The sequence below is a fragment of the Canis lupus genome, chromosome 4 (assembly GCF_011100685.1).
Source record: "Canis lupus familiaris isolate Mischka breed German Shepherd chromosome 4, alternate assembly UU_Cfam_GSD_1.0, whole genome shotgun sequence".
Taxonomy (NCBI): domain Eukaryota; kingdom Metazoa; phylum Chordata; class Mammalia; order Carnivora; family Canidae; genus Canis; species Canis lupus.
In genome coordinates, this window is record NC_049225.1 from 59,057,917 (window position 1) to 59,082,930 (window position 25,014).

General features: G+C 48.5%; 1 protein-coding gene, 1 non-coding gene and 1 pseudogene across 3 annotated transcripts in view; 1 reads left to right on the top strand and 2 right to left on the bottom strand.

Moving 5' to 3' along the window:
• Nucleotides 1-511: 511 nt before the first annotated feature.
• GPX3 (glutathione peroxidase 3) lies at nucleotides 512-8,852 on the bottom strand. Its single transcript, NM_001164454.1, is given in 5 exon segments — nucleotides 512-1,584; nucleotides 2,002-2,101; nucleotides 2,562-2,679; nucleotides 3,881-4,034; nucleotides 8,710-8,852. Coding segments are annotated over 5 exon segments (681 nt in total). The 5' UTR covers nucleotides 8,797-8,852; the 3' UTR covers nucleotides 512-1,362.
• Nucleotides 8,853-17,155: 8,303 nt separating this feature from the next.
• Nucleotides 17,156-25,014, bottom strand: part of LOC102156813 — a 30,366-nt gene continuing 22,507 nt past the window's right edge. Inside the window, exons 4-6 of one of the 2 annotated variants that reach the window (XR_005358409.1) lie at nucleotides 24,421-24,726; nucleotides 20,451-20,568; nucleotides 17,156-17,270 (exon numbers count right to left, since the gene is read on the bottom strand). This is a non-coding gene — a transcript (zinc finger protein 569-like). Of the gene's footprint in view, nucleotides 17,271-19,482; nucleotides 20,009-20,450; nucleotides 20,569-24,420; nucleotides 24,727-25,014 lie in introns of those variants that run through there. The other variant, XR_005358408.1, reaches the window with a different exon arrangement.
• Nucleotides 19,482-23,585, top strand: LOC489180 (annotated as a pseudogene).

Sequence of the window (25,014 nt, forward strand, 5' to 3'; positions counted from 1 at the left end):
TTCTGTGACTTGTGTTCTTTTATGCCCTGGCTAATGGCGCCCTCCCAGGGAGTGTGCTGCTTTCCTTGTCCCTCTGTGCCCTGACCCACTAGTCCACCGAGAGCATCGCCAGGACTCGTGGCCGATATCCCCTGGGCCCTGCTCCAAGCCTTCCCGTGGTTGGGGCACCCAGGGGCAGTGGAAGGGGTCTGGGCTGAGAGTCAGGTGACCCAGGTTTAAATTCCAGTCCTGCCCCCCACACATCAGGAGAGACCGGGCAAGGCTGCCCCTTCTGTGAGCCTGTTTCTACACCTGTCAAATGAAATACTTCATCTCAGCCCCAGCTGCCTGGAGAACTGCAGGAGGGAATGGGAGTGGACCTGAACTGGCTTTATAAATTCCAGATGCCAATTAGAGAAGCAGAGTGGGCCTAGGTAGAAACCGAACAGCAGGGGCCCAAAGCACGCACTCCCACCCCCTCCCTTCCCCACCCCAGCTACAGTGGCCCCATGGAGGAAGCAGTAGGCTCGGGTGCTGCACAAAGGCCTTTACTGGGCAGATGGGGATTGGGGGCGGGGGGGAGTCTAATGCCAGGGACCAGGGTGAGGGGAGAGGGCACATCCTCCAGAGAAGCAGGGGTAGCATCCCTGTCCAGGGGCCTCAGCCTGAATGCACTAAGGGCCGGCCCTTCAGACAGGCTCAGGGGAGGTCCGCCCATGAGGGCTTCGGGCCCCTCCTTCATGGAGATGCCATTCCTGACACGGGGAACATGGCCTTTGCTCTCACATCTTCCTTGGCTGCTTTCTGGGAGCACTAAGGGGTGGGTAGGGGGCTTGGGAGGGCCCTTCAGGAAGGAGAGCAGTTGCACAGTGGAGAGAAAGATTGGGCAGTGTGGTAGACCCAGAAACGTCTGGGCACTTCAGTGGTGGTATTTGGAGATAATGGGAGGTGCTGGCCTCAAGGTTGAGGTCTAGGTCAGAGCAGAACTGTTGGATCTAGAGCTGGTTTTGGGCTCAGCTAAAAGTGAATGGTTATCATTGGAACAGAGAACTGGAGAGAAAGGGGAGGTATTCCCTAGTACTCTCCATAGCACAACGGCTGTGCACACACCTGTGGCACACGTCTGCTGTATTCATGCAGGTAGACACAGGTGGCTGTACACTCATGCACACACGGTCACACACACCTAGGCATGTGTGCAAACACGCACATGCACAGCAATACAGACACAATCATATGCGCATGTTTGTGTTGGGTTGGGGCCTTGTGTAATAGTAGGAGGTCTATGGTGGGAGTGTGGTGCGGTTAGAGAAATGGATTCCTTCCTGAATGGAGTCCCTCCCCAGCCCTGGTGTGGTGGACATGGGGTAGGGCAGGCCTGATTTACTTCCCCTTGATGGCCAGGGCCGCCTGCCGCCTCATGTACGCCAGGATGTCCATCTTGACGGTGCTGACCGTGGTCCGGTGGTACCAGCGCATGATGGGTATACCATCTGGCCCCACCAGGAACTTCTCAAAGTTCCAGCGGATGTCATGGACCTTCATGGGTTCCCAGAAGAGGCGGCCAGGTGAGCCCAGGAGCTCCGAGGTGGGAGGACAGGAGTTCTGCAGCAGGGATGAGAGGAGTGTCAGCGTTGCTTGGGGCCCTTCCCACCTTCCCTCTCCAGGCCTTCCTGGGGGATAGGAGGACAGCCTGGCACTGAGAAAAGGACACCCATTTTGGAGTTGAAAGTGGAATCCCAGGACCACCTTTGGTTCTAGCAGGTTGTAAGACCTTTACTTGTCCCTTCTGGGGCCTTGCATGGGCCTCATCGATAAAATGGGCTACTGAGATCCTAGGGTCTGCAAAGCCTTATGGTTGGAATGATAGATGCCAAGAAATCCTCCCAGGGGCCTGGAAGTAGGGGAGGGTGGCACAGGCCTTGCCTCTGCGTGGGCTGGAGCCAGGAGTGGCCACAGCTCTGTCCAGGGCAGGTGTCCAGCGGGCCGAGTGGCTCCTGCAAAGGTGGCTATACCACTCACCTTCAGGAATGTGTAGAACTTCTGCTCTTTCTCTCCATTCACATCCCCCTTCTCAAAGAGTTGGAAATTGGGGACAAAGCCCCCACCTGGTCGGACATACCTACAAGGAAAGTTCTTATGTGGGTCCCAAGGAGATGGGCATAGGGCTCAGAAATGACCAGAATGGACTGAACAGGGAGGGGGTGTTGGAAATTTGGATTTTATTCCACACCCGGCAGTGGGAGCTGATAAGTATCGAATGGGCATAGGTACAGTGTGGGCATAGGCACAGCAAGCTTCTTTTCCCTGTTTGGTACCTTCTCAGTAACTCTCCCTGCCTACACCCCCCCCCCCCGCCGCCCCACCATTGCACCACGCACTCACACACAGTCATCCCTGTCACCCCTGTCTCCAACCCCTCTTCTATTCATGCTAGCAACTGGGGTTCCTGGAAGGGGAGCGTAATTCTTGGTGGCTAAGTACCCGTCATGTATAGGAGCCAATGCAAGAGATGCCTGGCACCCAGGCTGGGGCACCGGGGAGCTGAGCTTTCTCAAGACACCAAGCAGGCAAGCACTCACTTGAGGCTGGGTAGGATTTCCGAGTTCTCTCCTGGCTCCTGTTTTCCGAATTGGTTGCAGGGGAAGCCCAGAATGACCAGACCAAATGGCGCAAGCTCTTCCTGTAGTGCATTCAGTTCTGGGCCAGGGAGAAAGCAGAGAGGAAGGTAGCCTATCAAGGAGCCCTGCCCATCCGTACCACTCCCCCTGCTTACCCATCGTATAGCTGAAGTCACCAAGGCCTGACAGGGGAGGGGCCTTGGCCAAGTTGCCCAGTGAGTGTGGCAGTGCGGGTATACAAGTCCCATTCCCCTGGCTCCAGTCTGGCTGGGTTGGAGGTTTGGGGAGGAAAGAGAACAATACCCTTTCTCAAATCAGTAGTCAGCTGCCCACCACCACTGGGCCAGCAGGCTGAGGGCTCCTTCAGGACTCTCAAGATTGAGTGTCTTAGAGCAAGAGCGACACATCCCTGGGCAGAAGGCAGAGGACTTCCTGAGAGGTGGGTGGGCTCCTCACCCACCCTATACTCTGGCAGTTTGGGAATCGATGGGAGGGCCTCCCCAGTTCCCTGGGTGCTAGCACCTAGCCCATCTCTTGCAGGAACACACTCTGCTCTGTTCCAAGGCTAGACAGAAGCATTCTAGACCAGAGCACCCAGTGCCCCCTCGGCCATCCAGCCCACTGTCCTTCCACTGTCAGGAATTTGCCTGAGACTGCCAGGCAGACATGCAGGGTCAGATTGCCCTTGCTTTCCACCCCGCCCCACCACTCCCTCACCATCACCAGCCGACTGTGCTCAGCCTCACAGCATCTTCCTGTTCCCTCAGGCTGTTTGCTCTGCCCTGGCTCAGCAGGGAGGAGTGAGGATGCCAGGATCATGAAACCTGGGTGAAACACCTGGGATTGCCACTGACACACGTACTCGGGACCTCCGCCTACCTGCCTGCTTCCCACATAGGGGCCAAGAGAAGCGTTAGGGCACATGGGGCTGCGGGAAGGTGTGAGATTCTCAGCCGGATAACGCTACCATTTCTTACTCCAGTGAAAGGATGCTCCAGGCACACCCAATCTCCTCCATCCCTCTGCTTTCAGGGCAGTTGGGGGGCCCAGGGATGAAGGGTAACCGAGAATCTTGCAGAACATGTCCGAAGGTGATCAGACCTCAGGCTTACATAATCGTCTTCACCAAAATATGGAAGACAGTAGAATTGGGATACAGGGTTTGTTTTCTCATGATCACGATCACCCCTTCCCACTTGCACCAAAAAAGCTTCGGTGATTAAAATGTGCCCAACTGGCAGAAACAGCCCCAAAGCAGGGAAGCAGGGGTGGGCTCTTACCAAGGTATTGGCCTGTCAGGCCTCAGTAGCTGGCCACGTTGACAAAGAGGATGTATTTGCCAGCGTACTGCTTAAAGGGGATGTACTCCTCCCCGTTGATGGTTAGGGCTCCGTACTCATAGATGGTGCCGCTCACACCCCCGTGGCAGTCCGTCTGGAACAGAGGAAGACCAGCAGCAGGGAGCTGTTAGAGCTGGAAGGGAAACTGGGCATCTCTATTTTCAGGATAATGAAAGATACCAACAGGGGGAGTGACTTGCCCAAGACCATTCTACGAACCGGAAATGGACCAGAACAAAGGTCTACTTCCTTGTGCAAGGTAATGATTATGAAAGCGCTTAATCGGCCAGTGACTGTATGGAAACCTGAAATACTGCTTTCTGTGACCATTACTTCCGCCTCCCATGCCCACTTGTAAACATTTGCCAGGCCTGGGGGAGACCGTGCTGGTGCCGGTGGTTGCATTATTGGACGCGTGGATGGAGGCTCCCAGGGTGGCCGTTGCCACCACCAGCCAGGCAGGTGATGCTGTGGGTGAACAACAGCATCGTGGAGGAGGAACTGAACAGAAAGGAGGAAGCGGTGGTGTGGAGAGGGGTGATTCAGATCTGGAGGACTGGAAAGCTGAGGCTGTCGCTATAAAATAGGGAAGAAGGAGCCACGAGGAAGGGGAAGGCCTGCCAGGAGGATTCGGTGTGACGGCCAGGGCAGAGCAACAGGGCCTCGCCCATGCGAGACGGTCCCTGTAAGTGTGCACCTGGACGACCGGTAAGCCTTCCTCTTTGCCCAGCTGCTACCCTCCCCCCATCAACCTCCAGAGCAAGTAGCCAACAACGGACTCTGAGGTGGGGGACCCAGATGCCACGTCCAGCTCTGCCACTAACTCCCTGTGTGGTCTGGGGCTAAGCCCTTTCTCTTCTCTGCGCCTCAACCTCCTCTTTGATGAGAACCTTGAACCGGACCAGCTGTGCTCAGCCATGATGCCTGGTCAGCCTCGCTACTGGCGGGGAGGAGGACTGGGATCACGGCCATCCAGCAGGACATTGCAGCAGGCTCTACTCTGCGCCTATCCCAGCTCTGGTACAGGCTACGAAAACCCGGGTGGACTCTTGAAAGGGTGTCTTGGCATCAATAACACAATCAGCAGCAGCGCTGGTCATGATGGGAAAGGAAAATGTTGGCTGCCGTTGTATCAGGTAATCTGAGAGGTGGCAAGACACTAAAATGAAGTCCAAAAGCGCAGTATGGACCAGGAGAGACAGAGATAAGTGATTGGAGCTAGAGAAGCAAATCCACACCCTCTCCTTCGCATCAGTCCTGGAAGGCTTGCTGTTGAGGTGAGGTACGTGGGCCCAGCTGGGTGAAGGGAGTCATCTGGCTGGCAGGGTGTGGCCCCAGGAAGGTGTAGAAAAGCCACCTCTGTCTGGAAAATGTCGGAGGCCTACTGAGCCAGGCAAAGCTGCAAGCTCTCTTGGCTTTGATGCAAATTCCCTATTTTCCATGAGACTGATATCCCATTCCCTGTGACTTTTAGTGGGTGCGGGAGGCAGGTCCAAAACCCAAGCTCAACATTCCTCTAGAACCTGTGTCTCCCTGGCCCTAGCTGGGTTGGCTCCCCCACAAAATACAAACAGCCCAGGGCACAACAAACACAGCCCCACTGGCCCTGAGGTCTAATAGCCAGAAGGCAAGGCCTCCCTGCATGCCCCTCCACCTCTTCTACTCCACCCCGATCCAAAGGCAAATTCTGGGAAATGAAGGAACAAAAGCCAAGAGGTTGTTCAAATAACAGAAGCTTGTAAACAACAGGATGATCCACTTCTGGCACAGCTTTGGGATGGGGGTGGGGTAAGGGGACTCTCCTCTCACTAAGCTTTTTAGCCTGTGCTGGCTTTGTGGCCCTGGCCCCGGTGAGTGAGTCACTTTTACTCTGAGCCTCAGACAGGCGAGGATAATGCCACCTGCCTCCCCAAATGGCTGTGAGAATCTATACGCAGAACAAAACAGTCTTGAAAGCCTCTTGGAGAGAAATCCCCACATCAGGGGAGAGCGATTATTCTGTCTGCCACGAGGGTAAAGGGCCTGAGTTTCCCACATTATTGTGAGGAGGGCTTTGATGTTCCCCAGCCAGTGTAAAGATGATGATGCGCTGCTGCGCAAGGTGTCTCGGGGAGAAGGGACGAAGACAGAGCCTCTGAGCTTTCTACTGGGGCCAGTGGGGCCAGAGCTGTGGGTTCAGACTGAGGGGGCTCAGAGGGTGGTACATAGGGGTGGAAGCCATGGCCTGGACTCACCACTGAGCACCGCAGCCCCATCCTCATGTGAGCTGTGAGCCTCCCTCCCTCTCCCGGGACCCATGCATGCTAGAGCCCCACTCTCGAAGCAGGGAGGGCAGAGGAGGTGCCTCAGTCCCACTGTGGCTGGACAGTATGGCAGGGTGCTGGTGGCTCGGGAGTTGGAGGGGGTCTCAGGCAGGACCCTGGTCGGCTTGGGCTGCTGGCCTTGAGTCTTTCCCTTCTCCCATCTACCACTGCCTTGTGTGATGCTGGGAAAGCAGGCTGGGCCTGGGGGGCAGGAGACCTGAGTCCTGGGCCTGGCCGCAACTCTGGCTCTGTGTGACCACTCCTTTCCCTTGTCTGGGGCTCTGGCTGCTTGCCTGTCAGATGGGCTTAGATTCAGTGTCATCTTAAGGGCTCTTCAGCTCTGTCAGTCTGTGGTTCCATGATTCTCTGCCTCGTTTAGTCACCTAGAAACCAGCGGTTACTAGGATCCCGCGCACGTCAGCAGTTGTTACCCTCTCCAGCTTCTGCGGAGTCCTTCTGCGCAGCAAGTACAGGTTGCCTGGGGAGCTGTAAGCTGGACTGGGGGGCGGGGAGGGGGGACCAGCAAGGGAAGGAGGATTTCCTTCGTTATCTGGCTCTTCCCTTTGACTACAAGGAGGCAGATGTCCATCCAGGACTGTAGCCTATTGTCAATCCCATTCTTCACCTGCCCCACCATCCTATCCCTTGGCCCTGGAGTTGGAGGTAAGGTAGGTGGTTGAGTCTTAGAATCCAGAGCTATGACATCTTGACTTGGAGGGCTTGGGAGGAGAGATGAGCCTGCCCAGACTGTCGTCAGCCAGCAAGTCTTAACTGGTTGCATCTGATAGGATCATACCTCACCCTAAGACTTTTCTAGACCATACCCATCCTGTTCTCTTTGCATCCACCTATTCCTCCCCAGAGTTCAGCAAAGAACACACAGCTATGATGAACTACTCATGGGGTCCACATTCTTACCTCTAGCCTTCTTGAGTCAAGACCCAATCTTCTCTTCTCTGGCTTTCCCCAAACTGAGAGTAAAGGGCTGACTCCGTGGTGCTGGTCTGCCTACCCCCACCTCTACCCCACACCATAGTCTTGAAACTCAGTCCCATCCCTGCCCTGGAAAATACCTTTTGAGTTGGGGATAATGAACAGGGCTGTGGAAGTTGTACCTTCATAGCCATCCAGTTTCTAAGGTTACTCCAAAGAGAAACAGACTGAGTAGGATTTAGCTGAGGACAGATGGGGGGGAATAGAAACATACGGAAGGAACCCTTGGAATGGGCTGGTTGAACAGTGGATAAAACTTTGAAAATACAATTATGGACTCCTAAAATTTTCAAATAAAGACCTAGAAAGTTGTAGAGCCCCAGAAGCTCAAAGTTCCTCTTGAGCTTACACAAGCCTGTAGGGAGTGTGTGTGTCTGTGTGGATGTTATGAGTGTTGGGAGGGTGGAAATCTCTCTCTTTGGGTCTATACCGATGCCTGGCTTCTGCCTCCCACCCTGGGGAAGAAGAGAGGTCTATGTGGCCTACTTTGGCATGTACTATCCTAGGAGATAAGCTTGCTGGGTCACCCCACTTCTGGCCTCAGCATCCCCACCCTGCTGGGGATAGATGGAGTCTCAGGAAATTTCTGCCTCTCCTATTGAGCTCACAGTCCCCAACTTTCTCCAACTACCAGGTTTGCTCAGGCCGCTACAGTCAGTGGGTGGAGGGTAGTGAGGCTGCCCCAGAACAGCCCTTGAAAGAACAATATGTGGATTTTACAGCTTCTCCAAGAATTCCTCCTGAAGCCATCAGCTTCGTTGCGGGAGGACCCCTGTCTCACCCGGCCCGCCCCCCCCCCCAACCCCCTTCTCCACAAATGGACACACAGAGGATTGAGGATCAATCCAGAAAGGATTGAGGATCTAGCCAAGGCCCTGGGTGTTGTGCACTGCCAACCCAGAGTACCCTCTGTCACAGATCTCCGCTTCTTCTACCAACGCCCTGGAATCCGAGTGGTCATTTCCACCTGCGTTAATTCTTGGGCTAGAAGAGCCCTCCTTGCAATTTATCAAGACGGGGACCACCCAGCTCCTTCCCTGTCTCCTGGCCCGTCAGTCTCCCCGGGGAATCTGCGCAGCCAGCGCCAGGCGCCGTGTCCAGGCCTTTTTCTGAGCCCCCGCCCCCTTCAGGCCCGCCTGGAGGGGAGTAGCTGGGGACCGTCCTGGCACGCACGCAGCAAGGCGACACTGGAGTGGCCGCGGGGCAGACGGGGTCAATCCGGCGAGAGTGACCCCCGCCCTGTTCATTCCGCCCACCCGGGGCACCCAGATCTCCCCGAGATGCAACTGCGAAGATACGGGCGCTCCGGGGAGGGGTCCCGGGGCGGAGAGGGGGGACCGGAGGGAGGGTCCTCGCGCCAGGTGTCGCCCTTCTGGAGGGGAGCCCGGGAGGAAGGGGCTCCCGGTCACCGAGAGATGGCCCCCTGGGGGCCCTGATCTTCCCGCCGGGCCGCCACCCGCCAGGCTCACTCACCTTAGACTTCTCCTGCCCCCGGCTGGGCGGGACGAAGCCAGCCAGGAGCAGGGAGAGAAGGCAGGACGCCCGCAGCAGCCTGGCCATGGCGGGCAGGGGCGTCTCGGGCTCCCCGGAGCCGCGGGCTGATCCCGGGCCACCGCCGTCTGAGGGGTCCGGCGCCCTCAGCCACCTTTCAAGCCCTCAGCGATGACCAATCCGCGGCCGGGCCGGGGTCCCTGTAGCCAATCGCAGGGCGGCTGGCATCTCAGGGGCGGGCACAGTCTCCCCTCCTTCTCCCTAGGCTCGGGGCGACAGTGACATAAGCATGTCTGGGCAGAATTGGGAGTAGGTCCTCGTCAACCCAGGAGGCGGCCCCCTCTTCTTTAGGCTCTAAAGTGCAGGAGGAGGCAGGCGCAATGTCCTCCCAGCGCAGCCGGGGCACAGGGCTTTAAATATCACCGAAGAACTGATGGAAGGCTCGATCCTAGAAAATACTGCTTACTCCTAGGTTTTAAAACACCCTGAGGTGTTCCCTCTTTCCTCCTTCCTCCATTCCAGTTGAAGGGATGTCGAGGATTAAAAATGACAGCAAGATCTGAGGTGAGACTCCTAGGAGGGCTTGCTCCGTGCAGCTTAGCAGGGAGAAGCAAAGAGTGGGGGGCGCCTGAGTGGCTCAGTCGGTTGAGCACCCCACTCTTGGTTTCGGCTCAGGTCATGATCTTCGGTAGTGGGATCAAGCCCCACATCAGGCTCAGAGCTCAGGGAGGAGTATGCTTTGGATTCTCTCTCTCTCTCTCTCTTTCTCTCTCAAATAAATAAATAAAATCCTAAATAATAATAATAAGAGTAAAGATTCGGTGCCCATGGATTTCGAATGCAGCTCTTTCCTGGGAAGAACAGTGAGAGACCTTAGCTGATCTAGGAGCAGAAAATACATCTCCTAAAAAGAAAAAAGAAAAAAGAAAAGAAAAAAAAAAAAAAAAAAAGAAAATACATCTCCTCACTGTGTAGTCTGGAATGTGTTACTTTCCCCCTCTGGGCCTTGTTTTCTCTGACTGTGTGATGATGGGATTCATTGATAAACTGAAGCCCTTCTGGTTCTGGCTAGATGACTTGCTTCTAAAATAAGTGACCTAGAACAGAAGTTCCTTGAGAGTAGGGACCATAATCACTACCTAGCACAGGGCCTAGAGCACAAGTGCATAATAGTTGTTAAATTAATCAATCAAAGAATTCATTTCTCTACTTGGAGATACTATGGATGAGGTAGGCAGCTGTAGGTCTGGGCTGTCTTGGTATGATCCTATTCATAGATAGGGGAATGTGTTGGGATCAGTGCTTCCCAAATCTGCCCAACTACCAGAGTCACCTCAGAAGCTTTTAATAGATTCCCAGACCCCATTCCAGATTCACTGTATTAGAATCTCGGGGAGCAAAGGTTGCAGCTCAGCCTTCAGGTATGTTCCAAAGGTGATTCTGAGGCAGACGATTCTGTCTTCTGGCAGAGAAGTGCCTTGAGATAGCTAGCATGCCTTTACTCTGATTGACCATATTGTCCTCATGGGAATTTGGAAGTTCCAAATTGGGTCCCAAGTCCCACATTCTCCATAAAGCCTTTCTTACTTCAAACCACAGCCTGTTGAAGGGAAGGGGATCTTGAAACCCAGAAAGTCTTCGAATGGGTTAAAGCGCAGAAGCATTAGAACAGCAGCTGACACAGAGTATGTGCTTAATAATAATTAATAAATGTTATCCAACCACCTCATTTCACTGAGGCCTTGAGACGAAGAACAATCTGCCTGAGTTCCAATAGTAAATCAGTTGCAGAGTGGGGACCAGAATCAAGATCTCTAGACTCCAGTCTCAGCCAGCCTTCATTTTGTTCTGTTGTCTTTTGAGGGTCATATTTACCCAAAGATACAAATATCAGTACACCTATCAGTTTGTCAGCAATCCATTGTTCGTTATCATCAGTAGGCAGCTAGTGACTCTCAAAATATGTGCCTAGCATCATGTAAACACCATGAGAGACATCAGAGAATTTTCTGAAAGTTACAATCTCTGTCCTCTGGGTGTATCCAGATGAGGCCAGGGGGGCACCTAGGGTTTTGCAAGTGCACAGCTGGCACTTGAGAGTGAGTGCCTCCTTAAATTTTGTACCCTGTGTGCCTGACTTGCCTCATCCTAGTCCCAGGCCTGGTGTTCAGTTTCTTTGGGGGAAATAATAAGGAATCAGAGGGCCTGAGGCTTGCTGTGGGGCCACACCCAAGTTACTTTACTTCTCTGGGCCTCAACTGGTCCAACTGTTAGAAAAGAGTCTTTGGCAGTCTCTCAGTGACGGTCTCTGTGGCTCTGCAGGTCCAAGGGTCTAAGGAAAGTATGTGCTGCCAGAAGCTCAGAAGTAGTGGCTTCACAGAAAGTGGGCTGGGGTCCAGGGGCGCATGTTGGGTGCTGAGGGCCACCCACTCGCCTCTTCCAAAGGAGAGCTGAGCTTTCACACCAAGAGCATGAAGACAAACGTAGAAATAGCATGCCTCAGTCTTTTCACTGCCCACCTTTTGAGCTCATTTAGTTGATTCCTTCCCAGAACCCTATGTTTTGAAAGATGTTATTCTCTGCCAGGCTGTTTCCTCTTGGCCTCAGGTTGAAGTCCAAATTCCTTAGTGCTTTAGACAATGTCCTCAAATTCCAGCCACACTCCTCTTATTCTGTCTCAGCTGTACTGGGCCTTATTTCGGTTCTTCCAACATGCCATTCTCTCTTACCTCCAGGTTTTGTCTCCACTGTTCCCTCTGCCTGGAACACTCTACATTCTCTCCTTGACTGGTTCTCTCCTACCAAGTTTCACATCTCCACTTCTGTTTAGGTCCCCTTGCTTTAGTATTGTTCCTAGAATGTTTGATACTTTCTGTATCAACCCTTTGTTGTCCTTTATCATCATTTCTTGTTTACTTGCTACACGAAGTTGCAAGGTCCACAGAGGCTTCGTTTCAAAAACTTTGCACAGGGCTTAATACATAGTAGAGGCTCAGTAAATACTAAGTAAATGTCAAATAAAACACTACTTAGCATATAGAATAAGTGGAGCTTCAGGTCAGCAGGTGCTAAGAGTGTAAGCCCATAAAACTGGTCAGATTTGAGCTGGTAGTAAGATTTGAGACATGTGAGTGAAGCTAAGTGAGCTCATCACAGGAGAGTAAATGATTTGCACTGAATTTCGGGAAAGGAAGGGTGGAAACAGATGCTGTAGAGGAATCAGAAGCCAGTTTTGCTTCCAGCCTGAGAATGTACACTACAGAGTCCCAGACAAGGAGGCACCCAGTGCCTCTTCACCATCTTTTTTGGAGATAGACAGGGAGCTTACTACTTACCTGTTTGGTGGTTAGGTAGGGATGACTACAGGTGACTTAAAGAAGGTTTTTTAAAAGTGCTATGCTTTGTGTCTTTGGGTTGATAAACAAGAAAAGCTGAAAAAAAGCCAGAACAATGGAAACTAGCCCTATCACTGCTGAGTAAACGCTGGATTTGATGGGGTCAGCCAGCCCAACTGATGGTCCAGATGGGGGCAGCAGAAGGGAGGCCCAACCCCCATCACCTTGGTGCCAATTTCAAACAGTGGCCCTGTTTTGCAATCAAGAAGGGATTGCAGAACCCAGGTGTGACCTGTTGCTGCTGGTTTCCCGAATAATTGGCTGATCCAATCTCAGAGTCAGCCAGGAGACAGGGAGTCCATAAAGAGGAGAGGAAGTTAGAGCCTCTACTTTTGAAACCGGGGCTTTTCAAACTCTGGGCCTTAGTTTCCTCATCTATGGAATGAGGAGTTGGATTAATTGATCTCAAGGGCAAAACTGTTGGATAGTAAGAGTAATAGCCAGTGTTCACTCAACATCCTATATGTACCAGGTATTGCTTTAAATTTATTAACTTTCTGAAAAATCCATGCAACCTCATGAAGTAGCTAACATCGCTATCTCCAATTGCAGTTGAAGAAACTAATACATAAAGAGGTTAAGTAACTTTGTTTAAAGTCATGCAGTTGGTAGATGATAGAATTCTGGTCCAGATATTCTGTCTCCAGATCTCTAAGCCTATGTTGTCCAACATGGCAGCTACCAGCCAGGTGTGGTTAGTGAGCACTTGGAATGTGGCTAGCCCAAATTGAGATGTGCCACCAGTGTAAAATGCACACTGGTTTTTGAAGACTTCAAAAGAAAAAAGAGAATGTAAAATATCCTAATAAGTGCTTATATCCTTACATGTTGGAATTTTAATATTTTATATAGTGGGTTAAAGAAAATAGATTCTTTAAAAAAAAGGATTTTATTTATTTTAGAACTAGAAAGAGAGAGAGAAAGGAAGGAAGAGAGAGTCGGTGAGCAGGGAAAGGAACAGAGGGAGAGGGACAGTGGACTCCATGCTGAGCGCAGAGCCTGACATGAGGATTGATCCTATGACCCTGAGATCAAGACCCAAGCCAAAATCAAGAGTCAGATGCTCAACCAACTGAGCCACCCACATGCCCCCAAAATATATTATTGAAATTAATTTCGTTTGTTTCTTTTTACATTTTAAAATGTGACTGCTAGAAAATTTAAAATTACATATGCAATTGATGTTATATTTCTACTAGACAGAACTAGTTTAAGCTATATAATCATAAGGGATTGGTAAAGGATTATGGTTGTGAAATCTCAGCTCATCTTCTGTTTAAGGTCCCCAAGACCACCTCCAGGTTCAGTGATTCCACAAAACAAGGAGGATCCACAAAACACAGCATATAGTCATACTCATGCTATGACTTATTACGGTGAAAGCTCACAAAGCCAAGACAGCAAATGGAATAGGTGCATGGGACAAAGTCTGGAGGAAACCAGGAACGAGTTTCCAAGAGTCCTCTCCCAGTTGAATCACACAGGATGTGCTTAGTTCCTCTAGCAATGAACTGTGACAACTCATGTAAAATGTTGTCTGCCAGCGAGGTTCATCAGAGACCCAGTGCCCAGGGCTTTTACCGGGGGATAGCCATGTAGGTAGGCATCCTCTGTTTAGCATGTGCCAAAACTCCAGACTCCCAGAAGGAAAGCAGGTGTTCAGCATGAACCACATTGTTTTAATCAACAGTTTGGGCATAGTGACCCACTCTTATCAATTCTGGGAATGGTGGGAATTCTCCTGAAACTAAAGTTTCCAAATGCCAACCAAGGGCCAACTATGCAAGCAGATCTTTCAAAGCATAGCAATCCTACTATGTTTACTCTTTTCTGCAGATATCCCAATTAAACTTCCACCAGGACCTGGCCTGGGACAATACCAGGTTTGTTGAGCTTACCTGACATGAAGTTAATGACTCTTACTTGCTTCAAAGTCAGCTTAGTGGGAGGACTTATAAAAAGGGGAAGAGCCCCTAGGGACTATCTCATTCAACCCTCCCATCTGAGAGCTAAGGCTCTGAGAGGCTGAGTGATTTCAGGTCTCACAGCAAATATAGGCACTATAAGAATCAAATCTAGGCTAAATGCAGTTCCAAACTTTCAGTGAGAAAGGTCCCTTCCATTCTTTTTGATGCCCTTATATATTACTAGAACCCCAAACTCTTTTTCCCATTTCTTAGTAAGGGAGCCCTACCTATGTCTGTGCTAGCCTCACTCCACCGACCTCCCTTCTTTCTGGGTTATTGTTGGGCTGGGAGATGGTAGAGCTGGAGAAGCAGTAACACCCTTCATAAACAATCACTTAACAGTGAACAACCCACATCCTACTTCCTGTGGGTTAACTAACAACGCACAAAACCAATGAGGACTAAAAGAAACTAGTAAACTCTAGAGCAGAACAACAAGATGGGGTGGGTAGCTTATCAGTGCCCCTCCCTTTCTCTCTTTTCCCAACAGGACCACAGCTTACAAATGGTCAGGCCAGGTCCTTGTCATTCCTACCCTTTCCCCAACTCAGAAGGTTCATGTCAAAGGGGCTTGTGAAGTCTACTTGAGAAGGTTTTGGAGTGATGTGATAGTCTGGAGTCCTGATCCTATTTTAGTACATGCCATAGACCAGTCCCTTCTCTCTGAACCTTGCAGTCCCTCCAATTCAGACATGAAGAAATTAGAATTCTAGGGTTTTGCCATTCCTGGTCAGTCTATAAGGGTGTAGCTTCTCATGAACTGAACCTGGGGAAGGAGTCCATGAGGACAAATGGGGTGGTGCCCCGGAGAATCTGAGTTGGGTTATAGGGTTAGGGTGGACTGTGGATAAATCATACTGTTTCCTCCTTCATGGCTTTTATCACTCTCCAATGGCTATTTTGATTTGAAATGAGCTAGGACACTGAGTTCAGAGTCTGCATATCACCATGCCCATCCACATGCCCTGAAAGATGAGGAGGTTGGTTGGGCATTCATCTCTGGGGCCCTAAACTTCTATCCAGACGCGCTCTACCACCACCTGCCTGCATAACTTCAGCCAAAACAGATTCACCCCTCAGGGGCATGATCCTCCTCTGGGAAGTGATAAGTGGGGTCAATGCTTTCTGCTCTGCTTGCTCAGTAAGCCTTTTGGGGGAGTGCCAATAGTGTTGGAGCAGAAAGACACTAGAACATGAACTTCAACAAGAACAGAGATTTTTTTCCCCTTCCAATTCATTCTTTGTCTCCAGAGTCATGCCTTGTTGGTGCCTTTTCCCCATATCACTTAGCTCTTAAACTAAACCAAGTATTCCATAGGCATATTAGTAAACAACAGGTCTTTATTAAGCATTTACCAGGTGCTAGGCACTGTCCCAACTGCTGAGGATTTGGGGATTCACCGTGAATGAGGAGTGATTCCAGCCCTCAAGAGGCTCAGAGTCTGGTAGAGAGGTGACTATAAACCTAGGCTGTGCTGGGTGATGGCTACTCTCCCGGGGAAAAGTCATAGCACAGAGAGGGAAACCTAACTAGCTCAGTGGCCACAGGGCCAGCTTCCAGGTGGAAGTAACTAGTAATCTGAGAAGGAGTAGGAGGTCTCCTTCATGGTGCAACACAGGGGAGAGTGTTTGGGGCCCAAGGAACCACTGGATCAAAGGCTGACTGGCCTCTTCCAGCTTTGATACTCTGTGCTCTTCATGGCTAAAGCAGAGAGCGCAAAGTGAAAAGGCATGAGAGGGAAGACTGGAGGGGTAAACAAGGGCAGATGGAGATGCGCTTTGGCAATGACCTTGAACTTTATCCCAAGGACAGCAGACAGAAGCAGCCTCTTTCCCCAGATCACTCTGTTTTGTTATTCTTTTATTACCTTTTCACAACTTTAAGTGACCTCATTCATTTATTTATCTACCTATCTAAAATCTATCCCATTCTCCCAACTAGAATCTAAACCACATGGGTGGGGACCAGGATTAAGGAGAAGAGATGAGGTGGATGGGGAAAGGGAAAGGCAAACGTTTTAAATACCCATTGTCTGTGCTAAATACAGTGCAAGGCACCTTCTCAGATATTCTTGGAGGAGGGCCCCATTATTACTCCCATTTTACAAGGGAGGAAACTGAGACTCAGAGGGATGAATTACCTGCCCAAATTTATTAAATGTGTCTAATGTGGAAATGGGTCCTCTCTCCATTATGGAAGAGGGGTGATGGAAGGGGATAGGAGAAGAGAAAAGAAAGAGGAGGAGACCCATGGTGGGGAGAAAGGAGAAGGAAGTCAGGTGTGGGGGCCCTGGCACTCTGCCAGGCAAGGGCAATGGGCCCAGAGTTGTCCTTGCATCCCAGAAGGCTGACAGGGGATGTTTATGAGAAATCTCAACGTTCAGAAGGAGCATGACCTCCTAGCCTGCCTGTTCCTGCCCCGTGACTGCTCCTGGCTATAAACAGCCTGTTTATTAACCCCAGGAAACTGGCTCCTCTGCCACTTAGCTTTATCTCCTGGGATGGGCGGGCTTGGAAAGCGGGGTGGGGGGGGGGGGTTGGGGGTGTGTGCCTGGCCCAGAGCGTCCAGACTGGGAGGAACGGCTGCTAGAAACTCAATGATCCTTGAAGAGTGAGGTCAAAGGAAGCCACAGAGAACACACGTTCTGTCTACATCCTCCCCCTTGCAGATTTGTCCAAGGCTGCATGGTGGGCTAATGGGCCCCAAAAACCTTTGACCCAATGGTTGCTACTTTAAGGGAATTAAAGCTTGATTCATCTCATTATTTTTCCTAATGACCACCATCATTAGAGCACTGTGGTGAAATCAAATGAAATAATGGTTATAAAGGCACTTGGCAAACTGAAACCCCCTGAGCACTTGATAATTTGTTCCCAGTCCAGTCCCTCATGCCTTCCCAATTATCAACCCCCTTCTTAATCCCTTAGGACAAACTCACACAGGCACACAGACACACACACACACACTCTCACCAACCACATGCTTAATCACACATACCAAGTCTCAGCTGTGAAATGAGGGTTATAATAGTAGTCACCTATGAGGTTGTTGGAAGGATTAAATGAGTTACTTCTGTGAAGTTGGGCACCGTGCCTGGCACCTCCATGTGCTCAGTGTTAGCTACAGCTATGCTGGGTGTCTCTTGAGAAATTCCATTAAAAACTTCCCACAGCAAGTGACCTGGATTGGGAATATTTTTGAATGGGGAACAAGAGGCGCGACAGGTATTTACTGGGGCAGGAATGAAAGGAAGTGGGTTTTACAGACAGTCTGAAAGACTGGAATGAGAACCAGAACCCTGTGGGATTTCTGGGAAAGGAGGATATGTCCAAACACAAGAGCTGAATGAAATGTCTTAGGACAGTCACAACTCAGAAAGAACAAAACAAACACCATCTCGTTCCAAGGCAAGTGGTAGGACATGGTGACCTTTCAAGGACACAGGAGCTGTGGCTATAATTGAAAGGTGTTGAAAACTAGCTGGACTCACAGGGCTCATCCTGCTGGTTGTCGCTGCCGAGTTGGTGAGTGCAGAGGATCCTTGCTCCCTTCACCTGGAACTTCCAGAAACTTCTCCCAGTGTTCCCATTAATATTGCCCTACCTTGAGTCTTGAAATATGTCCCTGTCTCTCCCATTCTCTCTTATTCTCATTGGAACTATGTTGTTTTTCAATAGTTTGGGAATTTTTATTCACTAAGCAATACATGATTACATTCTTCTTGTAAAATTAAAACTTGATAACTAAGGCAAAAATCCATTCCACCCCTTCTGTGTTCCATTTTTGTCACAACTCTTCTCCTCTCACATAATTAGCAGTCTGTTGATCCTTCCAGAATTTTCTCTGTGCACACACATGTATCACTTAAAATATATATGTGACAGCATTTTGTTGTTGTTGTTTGGCTTTTTTTCTCCTTTTTTCCCCTATAAATATTATGACACATTATTATTTTTAATATTATTTTAATTTTTATTTACTTATGATAGTCACACACACAGAGAGAGAGAGGCAGAGACACAGGCAGAGGGAGAAGCAGGCTCCATGCACCGGGAGCCCGACGTGGGATTCGATCCCGGGTCTCCAGGATCGCGCCCTGGGCCAAAGGCAGGCGCCAAACCGCTGCGCCACCCAGGGATCCCATGACACATTATTATTGTGCTACAATTTGCTTTCCTCATACACTGTATGTGTTAGAAATCTGTCCATGTTAGCATTTTAAATCTACTTAATTATTAACCACTACACAATGTGGATGTTTTATGGTTTATTTGCTCGCTTCTCCTCTCACCCATCCTTTCACTGCTACAGACAATGCTTCCTGAACATCCTTCACACATCTTGTGCACATGTGATTTTATTTAGCTATGACAGAAATCTGGCAGTGGAATTATAGGTTTTTGGGGTATGAATGTCCTCTGCTGAATCTTAAGCATAAATTCTCCCTAGCCAGTTCCCTGGAGTCTTTTCTTGTGACTCTCAGGTACCATATCGAAAGCACCAGCTTCCTACTGCCAACTCCCTAGTGAGTATCTCCACTCAGGCCCTTTGCTCAGTCTCACAGAAGAAAAGTGACATGTTTTGTCCCCAGGCCAGTCCCTCATGCCTTTCTCCCTCCCCACAGCCTCTCCTCTAGAATATATGCTCACATTCTCCCTGTTGCCCGAACATGGAAACCTTAATCATAGCTTTCCCTTCTCTCTCCCCAACATCTAATGAGATGTCACATCCTATGGATTTTTATCTCATAAATGTCATTCAGTTCTCATTCCTTCTTTGGTTGTCTTTGGCTGGGATTTTTTTTAACAATCCCCTAACTAGTCTCCTTGTCCCCTTACGCAATGCGGTAACTTAATCTTCATAAAGCACAGGTCATGTCATTCTCTTGGATTGGTTCCTTCCTGAATACAAAATCTAGTAGGACCTCCCTGGCTTGCTATTCCCAGACTTCTAGTTTCGAACTCTTCAGATTCTTCCTTTTTCACCCTCTAGGCACACTGATCCCCTTGCATTTGCAAATGTACTTGTGTTTCTTGACTCCAGGACTTTTTTTCCATGTTTCTCTCCTAGAAGTCTCTTTCCAAGTTCTGCCTGTTGAAGGTCTACCATCCCTATTTGGTCCTGTCAAACCAACGTAAAGGATGTGGATTCCAGTGTTCTTCTACAGGTGGCCAGTTTCTTAACTCTCTGACCATTGATTGTCTTTACTGTAAAAAGGATGACACCTTCTAGGTCTACGGGGGAACTTTTTTTTTTTTTTTTTAAAGATTTTATTTATTTGAGAGAGAGGAAGCATGAATGAGTGCATACAAATAGGCAGGAGGGGCAGAGGGAGAGGGAGAAGCAGGCTCCCCATTGAGCAGAGAGCCAGACACAGGGCTTGATCCCCAATCCCCAATCCCTGGATCCCCAGGATCATGATCTAAGCTGAAGGCAGACACTCAATGACTGAGCTACCCAGGTGCCCCACCCGGGGAATTTCTAATAAATGCATATAAAGCAATTAGCACAGTGCCTCTTACAAAGTAAATGCTAAACACACCTTAACTCTCACTGTTATCAAGTCTCTTTTATAAAGTCATGCTTAGTCTTGCTGCAAAGTGACTTTCTGCCTTCCTGGGCTTTCTCTATTCTGGTGGTCATTTAGTCATTCTGTTATTTATGTACAAGTCTGTCCTCATACCTGATAATGACCCCTGAGGGGCAGGGATCCTCCTATTTATTTCTGCATAGTGTGCCAGCACAGTGCCTAGAACTGAATAGAATGTGGGGAGAACATTTTACTGTTGTCAACTTTGGAAGTGCTGGGAAATGAAGCAAGCCAACTGTGTTGAAGACAGCTTTGAATCCCACCTTAGCACTCACTGGTTGGTGAGAATCTGTATACGTCACTTATCATCCTCACATCGTTTCCTTACCTAGAAAATGCAGAAAATATTAATATATACCTCACAAGCTTGGGATGAGCTTATGTTCGCCAAAGAACTTTCTAGGGGTTTTTTTTGTTTTTGTTTTTCTTTTAAACATTAGCATGTCTTCTCACAGTGGTCTGCTTCCCTCTTGTGGATAAAATTCAAACTGCATCTTAAACTCCTAATCTAGAAGCCAGGCGTTTATCCCAGCATTTAGATTACTCAAAAACTGAAAGCAAACCAGGCCTCCAAATACGAGTTTGGCTAAATATATCGTAGCACATCTACGCGGAGAAATATAATCAAGCCATTTTAATATAATGAAATAGATGTTGATGGTGTACTGCTAAGTAAAACTCTAATTATAAACGTATAAACTACGCCCCATTTTTTGTAAATACCTATACATATATGAAAGGATAACCCATTAAATGTTAATAGTGTTTACCCCGGCAGTGGAATTATCAGCTGCTTTTCACTTTCTTCTTTACAGTTGTATGTCCGATTTCTCACAATAAGCATGAATTACTGCTCTTAGAACACAGCTCCTTTAATTGTTGGGGAACCTGTCAGTAAAACCAGATACCCACGAGTTACCTGTTGTGACAAGCCAATCTGGGTCGGGGAGTACTCTGAGTCATGTTTTTAAAAAATATTTTATGCTCTGGTACAACGCATGCACAAACACAGTAAGCTAACGCTGGAGTCAGCCCAAGATATGAGGACCTCAGAGAGTGGCAGTGTCAACAGGCATTTATCTGCTCCTTGGGCCTGCTCCAGGAGCTCAGGGCACAGCAAGAACCGCCTTGGGCAGAGGGGTGGAAATGTCCCTGGAGGAGGTGGCAAATGAGTGAGGTATGCATTTGTTCAGTGTTTACTCAGCATTTCTCAAAGATTCAAACCCTGAGGGCCATTTGACAGACATCCAGGACATATGAGGTCTATACAGTTTAAGTTTTTTAAAAATCACTATATAAGACAAAATTTAAATGATAAAAAAGCAATACTCTCATATCAGAAGAAAAGCTGATGATAATGGTTTCAATCTTTAACCAAGGCCTGTATATCTGACTCCATGAGGGAAGGTCAGTTCTGCTTCCAGTTGTTTTTTTTTTTTTTTTTTTTTCTGTTTGCCATATTAGAAAGTCTGAACTTAAAACTGTACATCAGAAGTCACTACAGAAAACAGTATGGTGGTGCTTCCAAAAATTAAACATAGAATTACCATATGATCAAACAATTCCACTTCTAGGCTAAACAAACTGGAACCAGGGACTCAAACTTGTGCTCTTAATCACTGAGTTATACAACTTCCCTAGGTGTCCAGAGAGTTTTTAAAACTTAAATGACAGAAACGGACATTTTAGTTAGTACCAGGGGGCAAGTGAAAATCTAAATGACAGCTACATTTGGGGGCTCTGGTGAGAATAACCGTTTATGGAGCCATGAGTATATGGGGCAGGCTAAAAAAAGGCTTGGTGCCTTTGGTGGAAACATCATTATTTACAAGATTTCCATGGCTTGCAGATATTATCTTGATTCTTCAATGTTTGGACAGAAGAAGGGTAGGAGGAAACTGCAAAATAAACTCTGGAGTATAGGCCAACTCTGCTGCTTACACAAGTCTGTGACTTAGAATTCTGAGATCCCACTCTGTTTAATGGAAATTAGGCTCCTTGTGTTCCTTCTCAAGTGTTTAGGAAGGGCTCCAGGACTATAGCACCTCCTTGTGCATGGGGAATGGGTGTGCTTTCCTGGGGGGATCCCCAAGCCACTTGGGCACCAGTGTGGAGGAGTTAGAGGGCTGGACTAGGTCAGTACAAAAACCTCTGTTTAGGTGCTGCGGAGGACCTGCTGTTGACCCGCAGGCCTCGGTCGCTCCCGCGCTCTCCTCTACCCCAGTGAAGACGTGCCCATGGCGCTCCGGGTCACCAGGAACACAAAAGTTAATGTTGAAAATAAGGTGAAGATAGGTATGGCAGGGGCAAAGCGGATGCCTCTGGCCTTTGCTGCAGCCTCCAAGCCCTGCCTGAGGCCAAGAACTGCTCTGGGAGACATTGGTAACAAAGTCAGTGAACAACCACAGGCCAAACTGCCTCTGAAAAAGGAAGCAAAAACTTCGGTTCCTGGAAAAGTCATTGCTAAAAAAATACCAAAGCCTTTGGAGAAGGCACCCAAGCCTGTCCCCTATACCTGTGCCAGAACAAGAGCCAGAACTTGAGCCAGTTAAAGAAGAAAAACTTTCACCAGAGCCTATTTTGGTTGATACTCCCTCTCCAAGCTGGATGGAAACATCTAGATGTGCCCCTGCAGAAGAATATCTGTGTCAGGCTTTCTTTGATATAATTCTTGAGGTGAATGATGTAGATGCAGAAGATGGAGCTCATCCAAACCTTTGTAGTGAATATGTGAAAGATATTTATGCTTATCTGAGACAACTTGAAGAAGAACAAGCAGTCAAACCAAAATACCTACTGGCTTGTGAAGTCACTAGAAACATGAGAGCTATCCTAATTGACTGGCTAGTACAGGTTCAAATGAAATTCAGGTTACTGCAGGAGACCATGTACGTGACTGTTTCCATTATTGATCGGTTCACGCAGAAGAACTGTGTGCCCAAGAAGATGCTGCAGCTGGTTGGTGTCACTGCCATGTTTATTGCAAGCAAATATGAGGAAATGTACCCTCCAGAAATTGGTGACTTTGCCTTTGTGACTGACAACACTTACACTAAACACCAAATCAGACAGATGGAAATGAAGATTCTAAGATCTTTAAATTTTGGTCTGGGCCACCCTCCACCCCTGCATTTCCTTCGGAGAGCATCTAAGATTGGAGAGGTTGATGTTGAGCAACATATTTTGGCCAAATACCTGATGGAACTATCTATGTTAGACTACGATATGGTGCACTTTCCTCCTTCTCAGATTGCAGCAGGAGCTTTTTGCTTAGCGCTGAAAATTCTCAATAATGGTGAATGGACGGGGATCCCTGGGTGGCGCAGCGGTTTAGCGCCTGCCTTTGGCCCAGGGCGTGATCCTGGAGACCCGGGATCGAGTCCCACGTCAGGCTCCTGGTGCATGGAGCCTGCTTCTCCCTCTGCCTGTGTCTCTGCCTCTCTCTCTCTCTGTGACTATCATAATAAAAAATAAAAATAAAAAAAAATAATGGTGAATGGACACCAACTCTACAGCATTATCTGTCTGTCATACACTGAAGAATTCCTTCTAAATGTTCTAAAGAATATAGTCATGGTGAATCGTGGGCTTACAAAGCACATGACAATCAAGAACAAGTATGCCACCTCTAAGCATGCTAAGATCAGCACTCTGGCACAGCTAAATTCTGCAGTAGTTCAAGATTTAGCCAAGGCAAAGGTGTAACTTGTAAACATGCATTGAAGTATTGTAATATCTGCAAATAAAATTGGCACCATGTGCCATCTATATATATTATATATTACCTTTACTTACTTTTAATAAAGCTTGTGGTCCTTTTTAAACAAAACAAACAAACAAACAAAACCTCTGTTTAGGGACACCTGGGTAGCTTAGCAGTTGAGCATCTGGCTTCAGCTTAGGGTGTGATCCTAGGGTCCGGGATCAAGTCTCACATCAGGCTCCTTGCAGGGAGTCTGCTTCTCCTTTTGCCTATGTCTCTGCCTCTCTCTGTGTGCGTCTCTCATGAATAAATAAATCTTTAAAACAACAACAACAACAACAAAAACCGCTCTGTTTAGACCCAGCTATTGTGCAATTTTCTTCCCTAGCTGACAATCTCCAGATGGGGGCAAAATCTGGGGAAATTCAGTATTTGTTTGGGATCTTCCATTTGGGTTCAGAAAGTGAGTAAAACCCTGTGGAGAAAGTGCATATGGTTTCCCTTCAGCTGTATGGCAGAAAAGTTCTTGGGATAGATAACAAATTGATGACTGGGCCCTCAGAACACTTGTCTGAGGGTACACTGAAGATACCTAGTGCGTATCATTCCAGGCTGTTCCCCCTTCATGACTCTAAAGCCTGAATTTTCGAACCTGTTAGATGATAATAAAAATGACACAACTTGGGCAGCCTGGGTGGCTCAGCGGTTTAGCACCGCCTTCAGCCCAGGATGTGATCCTGGAGACCCGGGATTGAGTCCCACGTCAGGCTCCCTGCATGGAGTCTGCTTCTCCCTCTGCCTGGGTCTGTCTGTCTGTCTCTCTCTGTCTCTCATGAATAAATAAATAAAATCTTTGAAAAAAATAACACAACTTGAGATTTCCTTTCAGGGGTAAGACATCAAGCCTATCACAGTCCACCTGCCCTCCTTCCATTACATTCTCATGTCACTGCTCTCGTGATTCTCCTATACTCCCTTCACTCTCAACACCAGGAGCCCACGTTCCTAGTCCTTTACTGAGAATGTCTTGTACCCACCTGGTAGAACAGGTGTTTCTCCTATTCTTCAATCTTGTTCCTCTTTTGAACATCAGTCTTAATAGGAGTCAATGGCTCACCAATCTGTTTAGAAGGTACTTGGAAAATGAGGTGAGGTTACTGTGGAATGGGCCATCAGCTTCTTCTTCTTATATCTAGACACACGTGTTCTATAAAGGCTAAATGTACAGTGAAGATCCCAGATTTCAAGGCCTGGCTCATTCTTGGGCCTGAGAATATCCTTCTTTCTCTCTCCTTTACTTCAGAGGAAGGCTGTGGTTGGGAATGCTGGATCCCCCTATGAGACTTCAGAACACAAAACAGACATTTATGCTGAAAATTGACGAAACAAGGGAAGGAAAACAGAAGAAAGAGGAAGGCACGAGTAGGGTAGTAGAGGACTGGGGAAGCTTTGGAAATATTTTGACAAAGTAAATGAGTTATCTTTGTAAAGTGAATTATGGAATTAAATCAGTAATTTAAAAGCTTCTAGAAAGCAAAAAGTACTAGGCCCAGATGGCTTTACTGGTGAATAATAGTAAGCATTTAGGGAGTAAATAATACCAATTATTCATGACATCTCTCAGAAGACAG